The sequence below is a fragment of the Mixophyes fleayi genome, chromosome 4 (genome assembly GCF_038048845.1).
Source record: "Mixophyes fleayi isolate aMixFle1 chromosome 4, aMixFle1.hap1, whole genome shotgun sequence".
NCBI lineage: Eukaryota > Metazoa > Chordata > Amphibia > Anura > Limnodynastidae > Mixophyes > Mixophyes fleayi.
This window is the reverse complement of record NC_134405.1, coordinates 230,214,986-230,236,044: the sequence shown is the minus strand read 5'-3', so window position 1 is coordinate 230,236,044 and position 21,059 is coordinate 230,214,986. Positions and strand designations below refer to the sequence as shown.

Here is a 21,059-nt window from a genome sequence, read left to right as displayed (position 1 = left end):
GCAGCGGTCACATGGTACACAGTGATAGGCAGGCTGCGCTGGATCTCTATGGTAGTCAAGTGTGCAGGAGCTGCAGCTGTCCCTGGAGTCACAGATAAAGGTAAGGAGAAGGGGTACTGTGATGGAGTGCTGGTGTGTGTTAGATTGGAGCTGCAGTGTAGGAGGGAGGCATGTATGAAGGTGCTGGGCACAGAAAGGGGGCATGTGTTGAGAGGTACAATAATGAGGGGCCGCATGGTGATGCAGGAGGAGCAGTGTGATGTGTGGCGGCACATAGCTTACCCTTCTACTTAACTATAGGGGTATATGCCATGCTAAAATATAGTGCTATGGATTGTTTCAGGGGGGGGGCCTCCAAACCAATATCTTGCCTAGGGCCCCTTGAGTTTGAAATCCGGCTCTGCCTAGCACATACACACACACCATTGTCCATTTTAGTCAGCATCCTATTCACCTACTACTATGTGTTTGAAGGAAACTGGAGCACCTGGAGGAAACCCACACAAAAACTTTATAAGAACATACAAACTCCACACAGATAAAGGCCCTGGTTGGGAATTGAATTAATGACTACAGCATTGAGTCCGCAATGCTTACCTTTTGTGCCAGCATGTGTCTGATGAATCAAACTTTGCATTAGCTTGGGCACATCTGGGAGGGGTCTTGGAATGAGAGTAAATCACAAGGAAGATGGGATGTAGAGGCCCAAAACTAGTGGGATCTAATAGTATGTATTAACACTTCAAATAGACTATGAATGCCGTGTGTAGCTTGCAAATACATATGTTGTCATTCCCCTACACATGTACAACTATGCATATGTGTATTTTATATTGATGCAGAAATAATATTCTGCTTGCAGGTATTGCATTTCATGTAAAATGGGAAAAATAGGATAAAACAATATGTGATAACAAATTACAATTGAGTTTGTTAAATTAAAGGAAATTATAATTTGTGGAATAAGTAAAAAATTATTATACTCCAACAAATACAGGAGGTACAAAGCTCAAACACTGGTTAAGGTGTAAAAACTACTACTTACAGGCGGAGACGGAAGGAAGATTTGATTACTTTGAATATCTGCCAATTTTCCTCAAATGTTTAATGTCTGCACTTTATTAAAACTCGTTGAGAAGAAATTTAAGACATGGAGGAAACTCCCTCTGTCAGGATCAATGTAATTAAAATATTACTGTCAAATCTACTGTATATTTAACACACTCCATTACTGGTATAAGAAAAAAAAAAAATGGTTCTTTACTGAATTAATTGGCTTACTTTATCTTTCATATCGGGAGCAGGCAGAACTAGACTACAATGGTCTACCCTTTTATGTCCCAAGGACTATGTGGGTCCAGCTGTCCCCGGCTTCAAATTATATGCTTAGCAGGACAGTGGAGGCATCTTTTGGCATAGGTTTATTAGCAACATTTCCCAGCTTCTATCTCAGAACTTTGGAAACTTCAATCAACTTTGGGACGATGTAGTAGCACGTCTTTCTAAATTCTTATCAACTCCAAATTCTGTGGTTCATAAATCGTGTATTTTGGATTAAACCTGCATATCTCTTAAAGAAATCACGACCTACACTGTCCCTGTGAAAATCTTAATTAATACTATGTTACCCTCTCAAAAGTTCTGGTATAAGCATTTTAAATACCCAGACAAATCTAGTAAGATTTGGGAAACATGTTGTAAATACCTATTGATATTATCTAAGGGGGGTTAATTATACGCTTGTATGAAGACATTCTGTAACAAGGATGGTGGACCAGGAGCAGAGCATAACAATAGTGTTTTAATTATGAAAAATGTATTTTTACTATTTTACAAACTGATGTATTTACGTGCATTATTGGAAGACATCAGAAACGGTTTGTTTTCATCTCACTATTCAGCGCTCACAAAAAAGTGTGTAGCCATTCTTTCAAGAGCTATTATTGAGCGATAAACACTATCCTTCAAGACGCTAACACTATAATCCATCACCCAGATGTGTGTTGAACCCATTGCCCGAGACACTATGCCAGCTACCCAGCAGTCCTGATACTGAGTAACTAGTTAGGAAGATCAAACAATAATCAGTACTAAAGAAGTGCTTGCAGCAGCCGCACACACCACCCAGAAGCAAGCTGTTCCAAGGGCCAGTGGAGAAGCCTGATGGTAACAGATTATTCTCCTACAACTGAGGGCAGGGCAGTGCAGCCAAGAGGGAAGGGGGGGGGGGGCGGGTACTAATTACCCAGGCCCAGGCAAGCCAGGGAGCCCGGCCCCTCACTCCCAACAGGCCTTTATTTTTTTTTAAACTCTATTTTTTTAATCTGTCTTTTTTTTTTTACGCGGAGGGGAGGGGAGGGGAGGACACAGGCACCGCGATCAAATACTCATATGACAGCCGGCGTCTTCCCTCCTCCGTTTGCACTGAATGTCAGGCGTGACGTGATGACGTCACGGCCGACATTCAGTGAGGGGCGCCGCACAGAAGAAAACAAAGATGAAAGGAGACAATACAAAAGCAAAGGAACAAAGGGGAGGGAGGGAGAGAGAGAGAGAGATGGCACAGAGTGATGAAAGGGGGGGGGCAGCATGGCAGAGTGAAGGGGGGGCAAAAGCAGCATGGCACAGGGTGATGAAAGGGGGCCAAGTGAAAAAGGGAAAAGCAGCATGGAGAGCACAGTTTGATAAGGGAGCATAGCGTAGTTGTGATGAAGGGGCACAGTGTGATCATAAAGCGGTACAGAGTGGTGATGATGAAGGGGCACAGAAATGTGTGTGTGATTGCACATAGAGCTTTTGGCAATATAGTGGGTGATGTAGGTGGTGGCTAATTAATGGGTGCTATTGTGTTTGTGGAGTGATGGTGGGGACTTAATTTAAGATGGGGTGGTTTGGGAGCTATTGAACGTGGGGGTGATTTTGGGGAGAATGAGGTATTTTTATTAAATGAGTATGAATTATTTAATGGCAGTGATGGTTGCAGGAAATAGTATTTACATTTCAGAAATATACCTATTAATTTATTGCTGGAACTGTTTGTAGGGAGGGAAATAGTGTTCCCATTTAATAAATAAACCTATTTTTTTTTTAATGATGGAGATGGAGGAAAACCAAATTATTTATTGTGGGTGGTACTGATTTAACGCCAAGGCTGTTTGGGGAAAAAAAGAAAAATGGGTACATTTAGAAAATTCCAGATAGGGCCCCCCCAACATTCCAGGATCCAGATAAGACGCAACTAAAGAAACCTGCAGCCACAGATGGGGAAAGTGAAAAGAACAGGTAGGACAGAGCAGGAGGGAGAGTCTGTGAACTGTTGTGATTCCAGTGGGACAATCCCAATTTTTGCTGTGGGTTCTGCCCAATGTAACATGCAGGCAAGACTGAACTCTTTCTGTACACACTGCATTCTTTATATGTTTGTAATGAAAAACAAAAAGTGACAAATATTGCCATGACCCTTTTTAAAGAGACAAGTGGAGAGTTTCAAAACCCAGGAACATAAACATTGGTAGGGTGGGGGTAGTGAAGGTAGCTGGGATTTGCAATTAAGGAATAGTTTGTTTGTACCTACAGCATATTAGCCTGGCATGGAAGGTGAGGAGTGCATATTAGTCTTGGGCGGTCTGAACCCTTAATCAGTACCTGCACAGCGGTGCACGGTTAACACTTAGTCAGTGAATGTGTGGTGACCAAGAAACACAAGTAGTAGCACGATACTGGTCATAAGAACAACCACAAAATGCATCCTTAAACTCTGCTCATTCCCACAACTGGCTAAAGGGAGGATGTGAAGAGACCCTGCCATAGGCTGAAAGCCATATTGATCACCTGGTCATAAGAGGGTAGGCTTATGAATTTGGGGTAGTTATTACATTGAGCATGCCTGTGCAGATCAGGAACAGGACACTTTTTTGTCCTGGAATTCTGGGTGTTAAGATGGCAAGTGATTAAGGTCAATGGAGTTCTAGCCATATGTTAATTGTGACCCTCAAAAGACTGGAAATAGACTATAGACTGAGGTGTGCTCAATTATGGCAGCCATATGCTAAGTTACAAAACAGATTGATACATACATATGGCGCTCCCTGTACGCCCACTGTGTCCTGGAACGGACATGTACACAGGTGCTCTCCAAGCAATTCTCTGCAACATATAATCGTATAACACAGAGACAATAATGGTAAAGTATGTTCAACACATCCGTTGTTCAAAATACACACACTCCCATAGAATTCCCATTCTTGGATATCTGTAATATGCAGCCGTGTCTTCACTCTTTATGTGAACCCCAAAGGGTATGTGCTTACTAGAATGTAGATGATATCACGCCCTAATTGGATCAAGTGGTGTGGATTCAAATTCAGCAATCACATGGGTTCCTCGAGCTCAAAAAAATATAAAAACATTCTAGCGCATTATCATTTATTAAAACGGAGCCAAAAGACAAGAGGACTTGTACCATCTAACAGAGTATATCAGCGTATGGTAAGTATGAAATCTCAGTTTCCTCACCGCGACCTCTCCGTCTGTTCTCATGTACCGTCCTCAGTCCCGGTTCCAAGTGAATATAAAACCAATACATTTAAAACCAACGCGTTTCGACTTGTAGAAAAAGTCTTTATCAAGGTTGTATTTCCCAGTCTGGTGTTCATCTTTTTATAGCCGTTTCCTGATCGTGGTTCAGATCAAAACGAGGCTTGAATCTTTCTCCATATGTAAGCTGTTCCGGTGTTGATTATATAAATATATGTATACTTTGTTGCAACTGCATTTGATGGCATAGATGACGTTATTGGAATGGCAAGTAATAAATTGATCTATATGGATTTCTTTATTATTCAGGACTAGAACTGTTGTTTTATTCTGTTCCATTTGACAGGTTTTGCACGCTGCACATTCTGCACACCTATGAAACCCTTTGGTTCTAATAGAGGTTCTCTTATCTTCCGGCAAATGGCTTCTGATCAATTTATCTTTCAGGCTAGGGGCCTTCCTGTATATGAAAATGGGTTTGTCGGGTATCTTGCTACCTATTGTTGCATCTTGTTTTAATAGATACCAATATCTGTGAAATATCTTCTCTACCTGTTTGTGTTTAGAATTATACCCCAAGATAAAAGCCCATTCATATTTATTGTTAGTCCTTTCTGTGATTCTGGTCTGGGGAACTAAAAGGTCCCCCCTTTTTAAATCCTTTGCCACTTTTTCCGCATCTATCAAAGTTTCTTCCCTATATCCTTTTTGACTAAATTCATGTCTCATCTCTTTTATTTGCTCATAAAAAACTTGATCTTTAGAGCAATTGTGTCTAACTCTCTTCATTTGGCTTAAAGGGATGTTTTTAAGCCAAAAACGATGATGATTACTATTCCTATCAATGTAACTATTGATGTCTGTCGGTTTGTGGTAGGTCTTTGTCTGTATAGTTGTGCCCTCAACATAAATCGTGATATCAAGGAAATTGACACTCATTTTGCTCCACTGAAACGGAAGTTCGATATTACGGTCATTACCATTCAGATGACTACAAAATGCTTGTAAATCTGATTCTGACCCTCTCCATACAAAGAACACATCATCTATGTATCAGCGCCATGTCACCAGGTCTGCCCCAAAGCCATGTCCTGCCCACACATATTCCTCTTCCCACTTGGTCATAAAGATGTTAGCATAGCTTGGGGCGAACCTGGTGCCCATCGCAGTACCACCACACTGCAAATAATAGTCTTCTTGAAATCTAAAATAATTGTGTGAAAGCACAAATTCTATCCCCTCCATAATGAACTCCTTCATTCCTTCTGTAAGTGATGTTAAAGACATAATCCACCTGACTTTCTTCCAGCCCTATATTGTGAGCAATGATGGTGTATAGGGATTTAACGTCGGCTGTTACCAGTATCATATTTTCATCCCAGCTGATGTTTGATAGACAGCTAAGGAAACTGATAGTGTCTTTTAAATATGATTTTGATGTTTGTGCCATGGGTTGCAGATGGTAATCTAGTACTTCAGATAGATTTATGGTGATAGATCCTGACCCTGAAACAATTGGCCTTCCCGGAGGATTCTCCTTATCCTTGTGTATTTTGGGTAGCATATATAATACTGGAGTTCTCGGGTATTGGACCAATATGTATTTGGCGGTATCATCTATGGCTCCCACATTTTTATGTTTGTCTAAGAAGACCATCAATTCCTTAGTGATCCGTTCTAAAGGATCTTTCTTTAGTTTTTTATATGTGTCATTCATATGAAGTTGTTTAGGACTTCTTTTATATACTTCTCTTTGTCCATAAGTACTACCCCCCCGCCTTTGTCGGCGGGTTTGATGACTATCTGATGGTTATCTTTCAAGGTTTTGATGGCTTTTCTTTCTTTGACATTTAAGTTATATGTTCTTTTTTTGGCCATGGATGGTTTCTTCGCTATCTTTTTGATATCCTCTGCAACCAACTGGTTGAAGGATTCAATAAAATTTCCCTTTACAAGTCGAAACGCGTTGGTTTTAAATGTATTGGTTTTATATTCACTTGGAACCGGGACTGAGGACGGTACATGAGAACAGACGGAGAGGTCGCAGTGAGGAAACTGAGATTTCATACTTACCATACGCTGATATACTCTGTTAGATGGTACAAGTCCTCTTGTCTTTTGGCTCCGTTTTAATAAATGATAATGCGCTAGAATGTTTTTATATTTTTTTTGAGCTCGAGGAACCCACGTGATTGCTGAATTTGAATCCGCACCACTTGATCCAATTAGGGCGTGATATCATCTACATTCTAGTAAGCACATACCCTTTGGGGTTCACATAAAGAGTGAAGACACGGGTGCATATTACAGATATCCAAGCACGGGAATTCTATGGGAGTGTGTGTATTTTTAACAACGGATGTGTTGAACATACTTTACCATTATTGTCTCTGTGTTATACGATTATATGTTGCAGAGATTTGCTTGGAGAGCACCTGTGTACATGTCCGTTCCAGGACACAGTGGGCGTACAGGGAGCGCCATATGTATGTATCAATCTGTTTTGTAACATATCAGTATTTTGAAGCATTAGTGGGTCTTTGATACACACTAGGCTGCATACCTATTGAGGCGCTACGTCAGCGGTTTACATTCATATGCTAAGTGTTCGTTGCTACATAATTAAATCATATTATTAAAAAACAAAACAAAAACAAAAACACACAACTCCCCCCTCCCCAACAAGTAGAACTGTGGAGGTCCTATGCCAAACACCACTGTTATTCTCATTTAACATAAGAGACTGGTCAGAGTTATGTTAATGTCCAAATAGAGGTACTAACTGCATAAAGTGGTGCCTCTGTCCAATCAGTGTGTTAGAAACTGATGTACATGGATATTTGAACAATAAATGTTGAGAGATTAAGTATTTTAAATTTGAAATACACAAAGTGAAACGCTTTGAGATATTTGGTTATTTATTTTTTTATTATTGGACTGGAGCAGTCTCCTAGTGCAATTACAATTCACATTCAACCAAATGTCCACAGACTGAACATGGCAGATGGCATATTCAAAACAGCCCAAAGTCTTGTCCTGTTCCAAGATATTTTTTTCTCGACTTCTTAATTGCACTACTAAAAGCACAGTGAGGTCATGGGGCAGACACATTTTATTAAGTAGTACCACTGTTACTTGTGGAATAACTCAGGAAAACCATTAAAACAGGCCTTCTTGATTTCCCAGAGTAATCAGAATTTTTTGGAGTTTGATTCTTAAAGGTTGAGAACTCTTTCATTCTTGTAAACTATTTTGCCTTTGATAGCAACATACTCAATCATCTCCTGATGGCCCCCGAACTGATAAATTACATGTTCCCATCTATAAAAGAAAAAAGCAAAAAGAAAAAAAGTGTTACTCTTAAAAACTAGGTGGCACATGTATACTCTACCAAAAAACACTACAAGAGTGGAGGATCCATATTAAGGATTGTGACAATTTGGCTAACCCCTTAATGACCAGATATTTGCCATGTGCTAGTAAAAAGAAAATACATTTTGTGTGTTAGGGCATCAAAAAAAATGCCACTATATTTTATTTTTCCTAGCTTAGGGAAAGCTATAGGATGGGCTACAGAGACGTACTACATTGGGCCCCACATGGCCACCTTTTTCCACCCACTCCAACTGTACTCACAGCTTTGGCCAGAGGACTGTAACAGTGCAGACAAATCTGAAGCTACTGGTTCACTCAGTTACTTAACTCCACCCACAAGATGTCCAGGGCCCCATCCACCCACCATCACCATCGGGCCCTTAAAACACAGCATTGCAGAGGGGAGGAGGGATCTAAGTACACAGGAGGAGGTCTAGTAGTTTACAGTGAAAAGGTATGTGAAAGTAACAAAAACAAAGCTTGGGACAAAGGTTCCACAATATATACTGAAAATGCAGTGGCCAGTTCACCAAATGATCAACTAATTCCAGTGTTACTGTTGTCATAGTTCATGGTGTAAAGTTAAATTATATACATACATGTGTTGGCGCTCCGAAATAATAGCTTTAATAAAGTGAGCCTACAATCCCATACAGCAAACTTGTTCCACATCTGTAGAATTCTTTTTACCAATTTACTTGAGAAATCTGTTCAATGCCTTAATAAATAAAAACATAAACAAACAGTGTAGTATGTTTCATTTATACTCACATTTCACCTACTGCCACGTAGTAATTATAATATATGATAGTGATACTGATTCTTTTAACTCTTAGATTATATATCCACCACAGGTAAAGTGTAGTTTCCATGACCAACACCCTTAAGTGCCTGCACTTGCTAAATTTCTAACTCTTCCAGTGTTCTCCACAAGTTAACCTTTATATTCCATTCCTTTCTTCTGGATATCTGCGTACACCTCTCACATATCATGGAATCCAATCACATTGGAAAAATAGAGTACAAACACATGGCACATGATCTAATATATGGGGGCGCCAACACATGTTGGTATAGGATTTAGTTTTGTATGTTTAAAGAGTGGGGTGATACTTTGTATCTATGTGGGAGTGGGACAGTGTCTATAGGTTCGCTTGGGAACAATTTATTGTTATTTGATGTCACAGTGTAAAGAGAATGAAGATTGATGCAGTATATACAAACCGTGGGGCATTGATGATCACGACATCTCCTTGCTTTCCAACCTCCAGAGAACCGTGTGTGTGCGATCGTCCCAGAGAGTAGGCTGCATTGATTGTAGCAGCTGCCAGTGCTTCTTTCAGAGACATCTTCATATTGACACAGGCCAGGTGCATTACCATAGGCTGAAAAATGAGGGGGAGTCACTAACCAATACTACTACAGAGAGCATCGCACTTAAAGTGGAGGCTGCAGGCTTAGGAAAAGGATGCAGGATCCATGGACGGTGATAAAAACAAGAGAGGCATGGACTACATCATTTATGCTTACTGAAACATGCCAGCTCACTCAATCTATTGTGCCAAGCAGCAGATGGACAGGAAAATCTCTGGTAAAAGATTTCCCCATCATTCGGAACACACAGGTTGAAGACATAAAACAAATTGCTTTTCCTATAACTATATGCATAACTTTAACAAAACTTCACTCATAGTATTTTATAGTAAACCGCATATGAAGCCACTCAATCAGTTGCCATTACACGTGTCTTAGGGGAATATTCGATTCAAAATGATGTGCAGCCGGACATCAAATCCAGCTGTGTATGTTGCCGCCATAGAAAAATAATCTGCCTGTTTTTCTGTGCACATCTAGGGGGCAAGAGGAAAAGTGAGCAGACTGTCCTAGAGGCACATTGCGTTGAATTGAATCTAACCCTTAGGAAGGCATTCAATTAGCCGTTACTACGGTAACATTTCTGCAAATTTTTCCTCACACCTCTATGGAGCATGAGAAAAAAAAAGTCAGCGGAGATTTCTGTAAAGATCTCTTGGCCACAATGTTCTGAGGAACATTGCAGCCAATTGAATCTGACCCTCAGGGGGGTTATTCAATTGTCCGCGGGATCGAGCGTGGAAAAACCTATTACCGTTAATACGGTAATCTCTCGCTGGATTTCAGTTTAACGTTTTTCCGTGCAGGATTACCGTAATAACGGTAATCCTGCGCGGACCGCAGGATTTTCGGCAATCCCGCGGACAACTGTATATGCCCCTCAGTGTCTAAAGGGCTAAAATAAATTCAAATTCTTCAGCTAGGAGGTGAGGAGAGGGGGTATCCCCTAAATAGCTGGTATCAGACATTTATGTCAAGGTTTATTGAACTGAATTCAGTGTTTATTATGATGAAATTAATGGTTTTCATTATTATACAACCACCATGTGTCATCGCACAGTTAAATGAAGACCACAGAAGGTGCCAAGAAACGGTCACAGGGGAGGAGACAAGTGTAGTACTAATAAATGCCCAATTGTAATTGTTCACTTTGAGGGGGAAAGAAAGGAGAAAATGACAGTCTCTGATCATCTCAGACTCACCCGCTCTGTGCAGAGCGCAGCAGCTTTGTTATCATGCCGCATCTCACACCATATACATATAGCAATGTAAGGTGAAGTTCCTGTGTTGCCCTGCAGCTAGCACTGGATCTTCCTAGCCTCACTGAGGAACCATAAGTCACGGTTTTCTGGGTTCTCATAGAAACACTTACCATAGAGAAGCAGTATGCGTTTGGATTGAAGTCACTGCCCAGAGATACTATTACACCAGCATTGAGCATGTCCCTAGCTCGAGGTTGTTTGAGTCTTAGAGAAAGGGGGGGAAATAAACAGATTAGATTAGGAGACTAGAATAGATTTTGTTATCTATTAGTATTCAAGATGGTGATCAGCTCAATTATTAACATTTGTTTATGTAACACGAGAATACTACACAGTGCTTTACAATCGAGAACAAATAGTAATAAAACAATACTGAGTGTGAAAATGGACAAAGCAGAAGTAGTAGGAGGACCCTGCTCTCAAGCGGCAAATGTTTAATAAAATAAGAGTTTAATACTATAGGGTCAGTGCAACATATGCATATTGGCCCAGCCTGATTGCAATGGAGAAAAAGTCTATGACAATGTTGGTTTGGGGTCAGTGGGATGTTTGAATATAGAAAGATTAAATTAAAACTTTGTGTAAACTGTATAAAGTGCAAATTGGTACGAAAATAGTATGTAACAGGATTTGGAAATTGATTGGCTATGTGGAACAAAGGACAGTTGAGTCAAAGATGACACCTAGGTATCAGGTTTCAGAGACAGGTCTTATTTTCAGGTTGTCAACAGAAAAAGACATTTCAGATGTGAAGTGGCTTCTATTAATTGGGGGGAGGAGGAGGAATATTTATAGGTCAGGTTTTGAAAAGCAAAGTTTGAGGTGGCGAGAGGACATCAAGATGAAACTTCCAAAAGATATTCAGCAACACTAGCCAACACAGGTTAGCAAAAGATCTGGAGAGGATATACACACACACACACACACACACACACACTGATATATCACTCACATAGAAATGATATTGAAAGGGAAGTGGTATAGATAAAGGTCCAAGATGGAATATGGTCATAGTAGAAACGATATAATAAAGGTAGGAGATGCAAAGAATTCAGAAACTGACAAAGGTGAGAAGAAACAAAAGATCAAAGTAGTGGCCATCTCCAAGAGGTTGAGAGAGAAGGTTAGAGAATTGTTTGGAGGTAGAAGGAGGATGTAAATAATTATTTGGGATGTTGAAATCATTCAGTGTAAAAGGTGGGAATGACACAGCATTATATGTGAGGCAGTCAGGTTAAGAATTGCTGTGGTGACCCAGGAGAAAAATATAGTAGATCACCAAATCACATGAATAAAGTTCTCTGAACATACAGGATCCTACTAAATTAATCCCTGATCAATCTATATTTGACTTAGACGACTACCAGCAGTGACACCTTCACATTATAGACAGTATAGTGATCATGTCCTTCTATAACCTAGACAACTGTTTCGGCTCAATAATAAAGAGGAAGTCAAGTCAAATCTACAATGAAAACATAAAAAGCAGTGTGCATTATATGCCTCATTCTGTGTACCTAGACTTGGGATGACATATAAACAGGTCTTGAAGTCTAATATAACGAAAAAACAAGAAATAAAAAAACAACACATTCTATAAGCTTCTATGAGACTATTTGCAGACACTGATGCAACATACTTCCAATGATACAGCCTACAAAATACAGATACTGGGCTACAGTGGAATTAATACACCATGACAAAAAAATAAAAATACAAAAATAGTGGTTTGAGGAATGGAGTGCTGGAGGCAATATATTAGAGTTATCCTTTAAACATCCTTCACCCCAAAATCAAAATAGTGGCGGAAAATGCATTTTTGTTTCCCCTACAGTAAAGCGCATAATATGTGCGCTAGCTATATATAGTTACAGTAAACATTTGTGCACACTAAACCTTGTACGCAGGCTGTGCATGGAGGTTATTCAGTTTGGTAGTTGGTGGCTAAACTACCCGCAATGATGTTTAGCAGCAATGTATCCCATGTAATTATTACAATTAAAATAAGACCAATTCAAAAGATTATGGTTTCCATCTGAGCCCAAGTTGGTACAGAAGTGAATGTACATAACATTACCTCAGGATGTAGGCCGTTGTAGGCAACAAGATGGCAGAACACTTTGCAGCAGCTAATGCAGAGATCCCTTCATCACTTATTTCTTCTAGGTGACTCACAGCATGTGCTCCCAAGTCTGCACCTAACTAACAATACAAATACAATGTGTGTCTACTGCAGGAAACATTACATTTTAATACGATATTCCATTTACCTACAGAGCATACCAAGAAAACCACGGGAAAATGGTAACCGATGAAGTCGAGCGTCGGATAGTTTACAACAGTAGTCACATTTTTTGTGTGTGCACCCACATGATGACACAGTATTTGTGAGCATACATTGTCATTCCCCATTTGCATCAAGTACAGAAACAGAATACCAGTAAGGAGCAGACTCTGTTTATGTGGTAATGCTTTCCCAGAGTGGCACAGTTCTCAGAAGGGACCGATAATGCAGAGACTTTGTTCCATACAGTTACTTTAGTCTGCAAGAGAGTCATCCAAGCAATGTTACTTTTCTAAGTGAATTATCAAGTGTTTGTAAAATGTAGTGCTCAGTACCCTAGAACTTATGAGTAGAGACAGATCGAGAATAAACTGGCAATGTGTGCAATCCAACAGTGCAAAGGATCACTAGGTGGTGGAATACTCACGGAGAACACTTTAAGTCTATACAAGTTAGTATACTTTCAATCACCTAAGATATAAGTGCATGCACCTCAATCATTTATTTCACACCAATTAGGCACAGTTTATTGAACAGACTACAGTGGCCAAGCGGCACTGTAGTCAACGCTGCAAGAACAGGTAAGAAAGAGCAGCACACTGATAACTATCCAAATTCTGCTGGAGCAGTCACGATTTTGAGGAACTCTCCCAAGCTGTGAGGACAGATATGTCACTCTACATGGTAGAGGTATGCTCTACTTATGAAGTCAACAGTGATTATTTAATGGCAAAACAGCCGTTCTACAGTGGATAACTACTGAATAGCAATATGAAATGATTTCCTTACACCTTCATCACACAAATAGTATCAACGGTCTGAAAATAGGCCATGACCCCATATGTCAAGAAAAGAAAAAAATAAAATAAATCTATATATCTGCTGAGCCTTTGTTAAGAACAGAAATAGTAAGGATCATTTTTGAAGGCGTAAAACTGCAAGTCTGCAGTGCCAAAAGTTATTTTGAGTTGTCCATTTGTCCTTTTTCAGTAAAAGTGCTCTATTTTATGTGGCATGCATTAATTCTGCATATAAAAAACCCCAAACCAAACAGTGACTGTAGGTGTGAAGCATTTAGCTTGTTCAGAAGGGAGGAGAAAGGCGATTCAGGCTGTTCACAACTAACACTTGTGCTTTTCAAATTATGCAAAACAAGACAAAAGATATTAAAATGATATTTAATAGGTAGAAGAGAGGGTACCTCAAGAACATTGCTTAAGTTGGGGGGGGGGGGGGGGCGGGCACTGAGCATTTTTATAGTGTGTGAATGATTAGGGAGGGTGTTAGAGGCCAGTCTAGTGCTAGACACGCTCCCTCAGCCTCAGGCAGTGCCACACACTGGGTATGGTTGGACCCACACCCCGGGCTAAATGTTGCCAACTAGCACCTGACCCAGTAACTACAATCTGATGAATATCTGGACCCCATGTTCCTAGGTTGTTTAGCCTGAACACTGTGTGACCAGGTTCAACCCATTTGGTCACATGTGTTTATATAAGCAGCTTAGAGTAGTTGTCTGGTGTACAAGTTCCTTATGCATCAATAGGAGTCCGTTTTACTGTTGCAAATAATATTTCCCATCACTGGATGTCATACAGATGACAAAGCTCTTTACTAACAGCACAGTCCAACGTTAAGGGAAAAAAAAAATCTGATAGACGAATACCTGAGCAGCATTCATGGGGTTAAGTTCATCCCCATGAAAGTTCAGATGTAAACCTATAGCTTTCCCAGCCGTTAGAATCCTTCTTGTGGACTCCAGGTCAAAGACGCCTTTTTCACAGAAGACATCAATATTATCTACATGAATTTCACCATTCAACGCCATTTGTTTCAGAGCAGGGAGATGATGTTCAATGATGTCATCGGTAGCTTCCTCTGCACTCTTTCCTCTGATGAGACAGGAAACAACACATTGATAAATGGGATAATGCCCTCCCGAGCAGCTGCCCACTTGGACATAAGTTGCCTAGAAGGTATTCCAGCCCTGATTTAGTCATGTAGAAGTGGCACATTATATTTCACACCGCAGTTAGCAGATTAGTACATTGTAAGCTTTGTATAAAATATAAGTCCTATTTAGAGTTAATTTTCCAAATTATACAAATTGCACCCAGGTATCTGAAATTCAACCCTTCTTACTTTGGTACAGAATGGGCCCCACAGTATGTAGGAGAGATGCCGATATCCATTTCCCTTTGCGCTCGTTCAATCACTCTCAGCATCTTCAGTTCAGTCTCCAACTTTAAGCCATATCCACTCTTGCATTCAACTAAAGTGGTTCCACATCTCAACATGCGCTCCAGACGCTGTTTAAAGCTGCAGAAAAGTTCTTCCTCTGAAGCAGCTTCTGTATGCTCCACTGTAAAATTGATTCCTCCTCCAGACTGATGAATATCCATATAAGTGGCTCCTGCAAGCTAATGACACGTTTAGAGGGAGAGCTCAGACATAAGCACGCAACATCAGTTTTTATGTACTATTCTGATAGATATACAATAAAAACTACAATTCATAATCATACACATGAATTAGGAACGAGAAAATGGGGCAACAGGAACATACATTTTTAAGATGAAAAATAATGCCAATTTGTTTATACAGCATCAGACATTCAGTAGTTCTATACATTTGGGGAGGGGAGAGGGAGTGAGGGAGAGGGAGCTTGCAATCAAAAAAGCATTAGGCAGTTGATAAGAAACAAGGGCTAGATGAGGGGGATATGGTTTAACATTGGACCTATAAAGATGGAGTAGACGAGGTAGAGAAGTCAGGGACAGAGAATAGGCTGCTGTAAAGAACGTGTTTTCAAGAACAGGATGTGGATAAGCTTTGAATCCGCGTAACCACGAAAAGGCGTTAAACAACAGCATAAACGCAGATTCAGAACGAATTGAATACTCCCCCTATAGAGCTAGGTGCAGCATGGAAGAAGTTTTGGAGGCGTGAAAAAGTTATGGGGAAGTGGAAAGTACAAATCAGGTGTTAATTTAGAGATAAGAATAGTGATGCAACGGAGGAGCAGAATGAAAGGGATTGATGGAAAGGAGTCTGAAAAGGGCCATGACTGCAGCACATCCCATGGTTTGAATGGAGTGATGCACGCCTGGTGGCACTGCAAGGCTTAATCAGTAAAGGCAGGCAGACATGGCAGGTATTGAGATCAGGGGGTGGCAGATGTGACCTTATGAGTGGTGGGAAGCAGGGCAGGGCTGGCAAGTTTCAGCCCAGGAGAAGGGGGGGGGGGTGTAACATTTCAGCAGCCTATTAGGAATATTATAGAGATAAAAAAACAAAAAAACATCCCATAACCAATGCAGGCGGCCCAATGACCCAGCCCAGGGGTAGCCTTCTATGACACAAGCAGATGCCCCCCCTGCCTCCCAGCCCCTGGTGAGAAGTGAGGAGACGAGCAACGGTAGTTAGATATGAGTTTTGCACGCTCACTTTCCCTTTCAGGAACATTCACTCAGGAAGCAATCTCCCCAGCCCACCCAACATAGGTTAAAGCAGAAGGTGGGGGGGGGGAGGGGAAAAGATGGTTGGTTGATTTTTATTGTTCATGTGTTCATTGCAATGTTATCTGCTTACAGAACATTGTCAGGCACACTGTACATATTACATTGCCGTCCATAATGCACACATTCTACAGTCGGATGTCTTTACCATCCACATTGCACAAATCACACTACACATTCCTCATTGTCAGAGACAATCAGATCCCACTGTAAACCACATTGTACAGATCACAATGCTAGGTGTGTGAGGTGGTGTAGCTGCTACATTGAACACACATGCAGACAACAAAACAACTGAAATATATATATATATATATATATATATATTTTGTAATTTTCATATTCGACTGGATATTGCCATGTTGGCTGTGTCTAGCTGAACAAACAAGCCTATTGGCATGAGTGTTATAAATGTTATAATTCCCTGCCTAGCTTTGTCTCCCGATTGGCTCCAGCTTGTTTGGATCAGTCAGTGATCGGTTTGCATTCCACAAATCAGAATTATACTATTGTTTATTTATATAGCACCAATCACAATACGCAGCACTGTACAGAGGATATTTAGGCACTCAAATTCCTACCACATTGGAGCTTATAATCCAAAATGTCTCACACACGCTTGTTTGTCAGAAGGGAATAAACATACCAGTAGGTTTTTGGATCACCCAGAGGAATCCAGACAAACACAGGGAGATCATAAAAGCTCCACAAAGAGAGTCCTGGTCAGGAATTGAACTCATGATGCAATGCTAGCCACTGTGCCACCGAAGGGACAATTTTTTGTGATTTCTGGATTTTTTTAATGACAATACTGTTTCTTTGAAAAACATTTTTAAACATCTTTGAAAACATTAGTGGCTTCAAAGTAGATTAACCCATTTGTAGCATACACATTCAAGTTCAGAAAAATAAACAAAAAACACGGCAAACACCATTACCAACTTACTTTCTTAGCAAACTCATGCACTCTGTCGCCAGCCCACACAGGATGAGTGTGCGCGTCTACAAATCCTGGAAAACAAATGGAGCACAAATTGAGTTCACACAACTACAATAAAATATGCACGGTCAGGTTTTATTCTGCTCTTAGGCTAATACTAGGCAAATTGAAAAAGAAACGTGTGTTAGGAATGCATGGAAGACAATATTTGGCACCTCATCTGTTTCAGCAAGACATTCCTAGTTATGTGTATGATCACTGGGTTAGGACTCCTTTCAGTGAGCCTTCAAGTCAAGAATAAAAAAAAATGTAAAAAGGTCTCATTCTAGATACCCAATGGAAACATTGTGTTGCTGCTTTAGAAACAAGTACAAGTGGTATTGATCACTTACAGCCTGGGGAAAACAATGTATTAAGCTTCGTATGGAGCAGGTGGTAGAGTTGGAAGGGCTGCTCTGTCTGCAACACAAGAGCCAAAGCCTCCCCTAGAAGTAGCAGTGGACACTCGGTTATGATAAATGATGGGCAGGTGCTGGTTGGATTGGGAGGCATTTGCCCTGGGCCGATCCCATAGTGGAGCCCCCCTGGTAGTGGGAGACAGTTGTGGTTGCCAGCGACTCACTGTTTTGGGATTTCTGCAGGGACTGGTGAATGTTTTGGGTCTCTAATTTAAGCTGTCTCTTCTCCTTCACTAGTGGCTGTCTGTTATTCTGCTGCCTTCCGTATCATGTGTCCACCAAACCTCTTCGATTGTAAGTTCATTTGGGCAGTGACATCTTTACTTTCTGTTTCATGTCATTGTATGTCATTTGTTTTTGACATGATCCACTGAAATGTACTAAACTGCAAAATATAGAACACTTTATAAAAATAAATAAAAATGGTATTACATTTTAAAGTAAAAAAAAAAAAAAAAAAAAAAAGCACTACTGTGCTACAAATGAACACGTAGGCCTTTTATGCTTTTAGCTGTGATTCTCTATGTTCCAAACGCTGTGCAGGGAACCATTTATATACTGCCTGATATCACTCAAGATTAGTAATTCTAGCTTCCTCTATAGACACGTGTATTGATCTTTACTGATTCTATAGTTTCTTTTGTAATTTACTTATCTATATATTTTTTGACAATGATGATTTATATAAAAGATTGGAAATTTTCAGCGTTCTCTTTTACCATTTCTAAACTGGGTGGAACCAATAGTTTGGGATGTGGAAAATTGGGTGTGTGCTGGGCAGATCAAGGGCATGCCCACTTTTGGCATGGGTTGTTATTTTGTCCAACTCAAGCTAATATCACAATTGCTAATTTAAATTGTACTTTCCATGTAAGGAGTAATGCCAAGCCTAAATGTGAGGGAGTGTGACGGCCCCCATAGCATGAACATTGGAGGGGTGTAAAGTGCCCACATGGCCAAAACTCTCCCCTGCAGTTGATGCATGTGTATAGCTATAAAATTAGCCCATCTCCCTGCATCAAACCATGGAAAGCAGTGACTTAGGGCCTGATTCACTAGGGACAGTAAAGGCCAAAAAGAAGATCAACATTGCACAGGTACAAAACAATGTTGCATTGCAGGGGGAAGACAAGTGTAAAATGTGATGGCAGATTTATAGTTGGGGTAGGGCATGTCCTAGATTAACTTTAAACTTCAATGTAAAAATAAAGCTCTAAAGCATGTGTGCTACTTGAAAAATCAAATATTGTCCTTCACCCCTTGCATTGTAACATGGTTTGTCCAGGATAAATGTTGCTTTTTTTTTTGCCTTACTTTCCTTAATGACTCAGGCCCTTAGTTGTCAATTTTGATATTGGTATCACCTGGCCAAAACCAAACATTTGCTAGTTAATAACAATAATTATTTTTTACATTTTAAGAGATCTTGAAGAAATATCAATCCAATTATACAGAATAAAATATAGGTTAAGTCTAAACAGTTATAATCACCTACCTGGTAGAACACACTTTCCAGAGCAGTCAATTACAGTCTCAAATAACACATGGGCAAATTGACTTTGGATGGTCTCCGTGGGTCCTACAGCCTTTATGAAGCCATCACTATAAACAACATAGAGAATATGTTATACACTTTCTAGGACTAATAGAATCATTGTTTGTCATCACCCAATACATACACATGTACATGATCAATATGAAATACTTGGGAGCTATTATAAAGTAGTATCAAGAGCCATACTACACCATATGCAATATCTATGCTGTATTTTTAAAAGTAGATGTAGACATCCTACATTGTATCATCTATTGTGGCTCGATTCCCCTGTTTATTATGATACAAGTGTACTTTGCAGATAATCCCTAGTTTACAAAAGGCTAATATTATGGCCTGGCAGAAAACTAGAATCTAGAAACTCCACTGAAAGTATAAAACACTGACTTACTTGCCGACCACCAGGCTGGCGTTCTCCAGCACTGCTAAATGCCGCATGCTTTCCTGGAGCAAAAATTCCTCTTCTTTCCTACATACAACGACCATTTGAGCTGCATTCTCCAACAAAAGCTTAAATTTGCAAGACATTGTGCTAACCACAGCCTTACAAAGCGCTTCCTCCTAGATGTGCGTCTCACAGCCGGCAGAACAGACAGACAATGTTTTACTCCCATACACAGGTCACAGAAACCACAGGAGTAACGAAGGACAGGTGAGATCTGTCACCTCCCATGTATTTATATTGTTCGGATTGAAACGTTTCACAAGTGCCCGTTCAGTGTATGTTTTGTTTTTTGTTTTTTTAATGCACGTCATTTATATTGCGTTCTTCTATAATTAGATAGATGATGTGTAACTTTCAATAAAAATGTTAAACTCGTATTCTCGATGGCCTAAAAAGTTCGCATACTGCGCCCCCTGCCGCCACATTGTTAGAACAGTTTTGCATGCCCAGAAAGCTTCTTTGAGCTCCTGCTAAATTCCTTAGATTATCTCTTTCCATTTAACGCCAGTGTATAGAACCAGGGAAATTACTGCAGATAACCCACATTCAGTATGGCATGACCTGATCCACCAATGTCCACTTAGCTTCTTCCATCAGAAAGTGCCTGCGTCTTGGCTAAAACTAGAGATGTTCACTGACCCCCGGTGTTTTGGTGTTGGTTTTGGATCTGGATTACCGTCGTGTTTTGGTTTTGCCAAACCGCCCATGCGTGGTTTGGTTTTGGTTTTGGTTTTGTTTGGTTTTGTTTTGCAATTTTGCTTAAAAATATATGTTTTGGGGCTTAAAATAACCGAATTTAGTGCTCTACCTGTTTTTTGGATAAGTAATGTAATTGTAAAGCTATATTATTATGAAAAAAAAACAGTTTAATTCCTGGAAGGCCGTCATTAATTCTACACACAAACCAGATTGTCTTTCTCCCCATCTATGCATGTTGGCAATGCAGCCATTATCTTTGGGTGTATATTACATTCTACAATTATAGTTAAATATCTAAAGAAATGGACAAAGGCAATTTGGATTCTGTCTCTCTAGGCCCCCCTCCACTTGTAGAAAATAGTAAAAAATTCAGCCGTTATAGACTGTACAATATGAATTGAAATGGATAAAGGCAGTTTGGTATCTGTCTGCATCAGATCCCCTCTCCACTAGGAGTAAAATAGAAAACTATTCAGCCGTTATAGACTCTAGAATATAAATAGAAATTGAGAAAGGCAATTTGGTATCTGTCTGCATCATAATCATCAACATCATCATTAGCGTCCTCGTCGCTTACACAAATCTCCCTCTCATCTTCTTCTAATTTCAAAGT

The 21,059-nt window shown here is 40.1% G+C and overlaps 1 protein-coding gene across 1 annotated transcript; it reads right to left on the bottom strand.

Moving 5' to 3' along the window:
- Positions 1 to 7,445: 7,445 nt before the first annotated feature.
- AMDHD1 (amidohydrolase domain containing 1) lies at positions 7,446 to 19,970 on the bottom strand. Its single transcript, XM_075209427.1, has 9 exons — positions 19,694 to 19,970; positions 19,243 to 19,349; positions 17,296 to 17,360; positions 14,974 to 15,251; positions 14,498 to 14,723; positions 12,625 to 12,749; positions 10,658 to 10,751; positions 9,136 to 9,296; positions 7,446 to 7,857 (listed from the first exon to the last, which is right to left on the bottom strand). Exons 1-9 carry the CDS (start codon positions 19,828 to 19,830, stop codon positions 7,752 to 7,754), a joined length of 1,299 nt encoding a protein of 432 aa, XP_075065528.1. The 5' UTR covers positions 19,831 to 19,970; the 3' UTR covers positions 7,446 to 7,751.
- Positions 19,971 to 21,059: the final 1,089 nt, after the last annotated feature.

What these genes read in the sequence shown, in the direction of transcription:
- AMDHD1 (XM_075209427.1), bottom strand. Translation starts at nt 19,830, where the DNA reads ATGTCTTGCAAATTTAAGCTTTTGTTGGAGAATGCAGCTCAAATGGTC. An exon ending in ACCCCATGAATGCTGCTCAG is followed by an intron (nt 12,750 to 14,497) that starts GTATTCGTCTAT and finishes TTGTATTGTTAG; the next exon opens with TTAGGTGCAGACTTGGGAGC. An exon ending in ACAACGGCCTACATCCTGAG is followed by an intron (nt 10,752 to 12,624) that starts GTAATGTTATGT and finishes CCTTTCTCTAAG; the next exon opens with ACTCAAACAACCTCGAGCTA.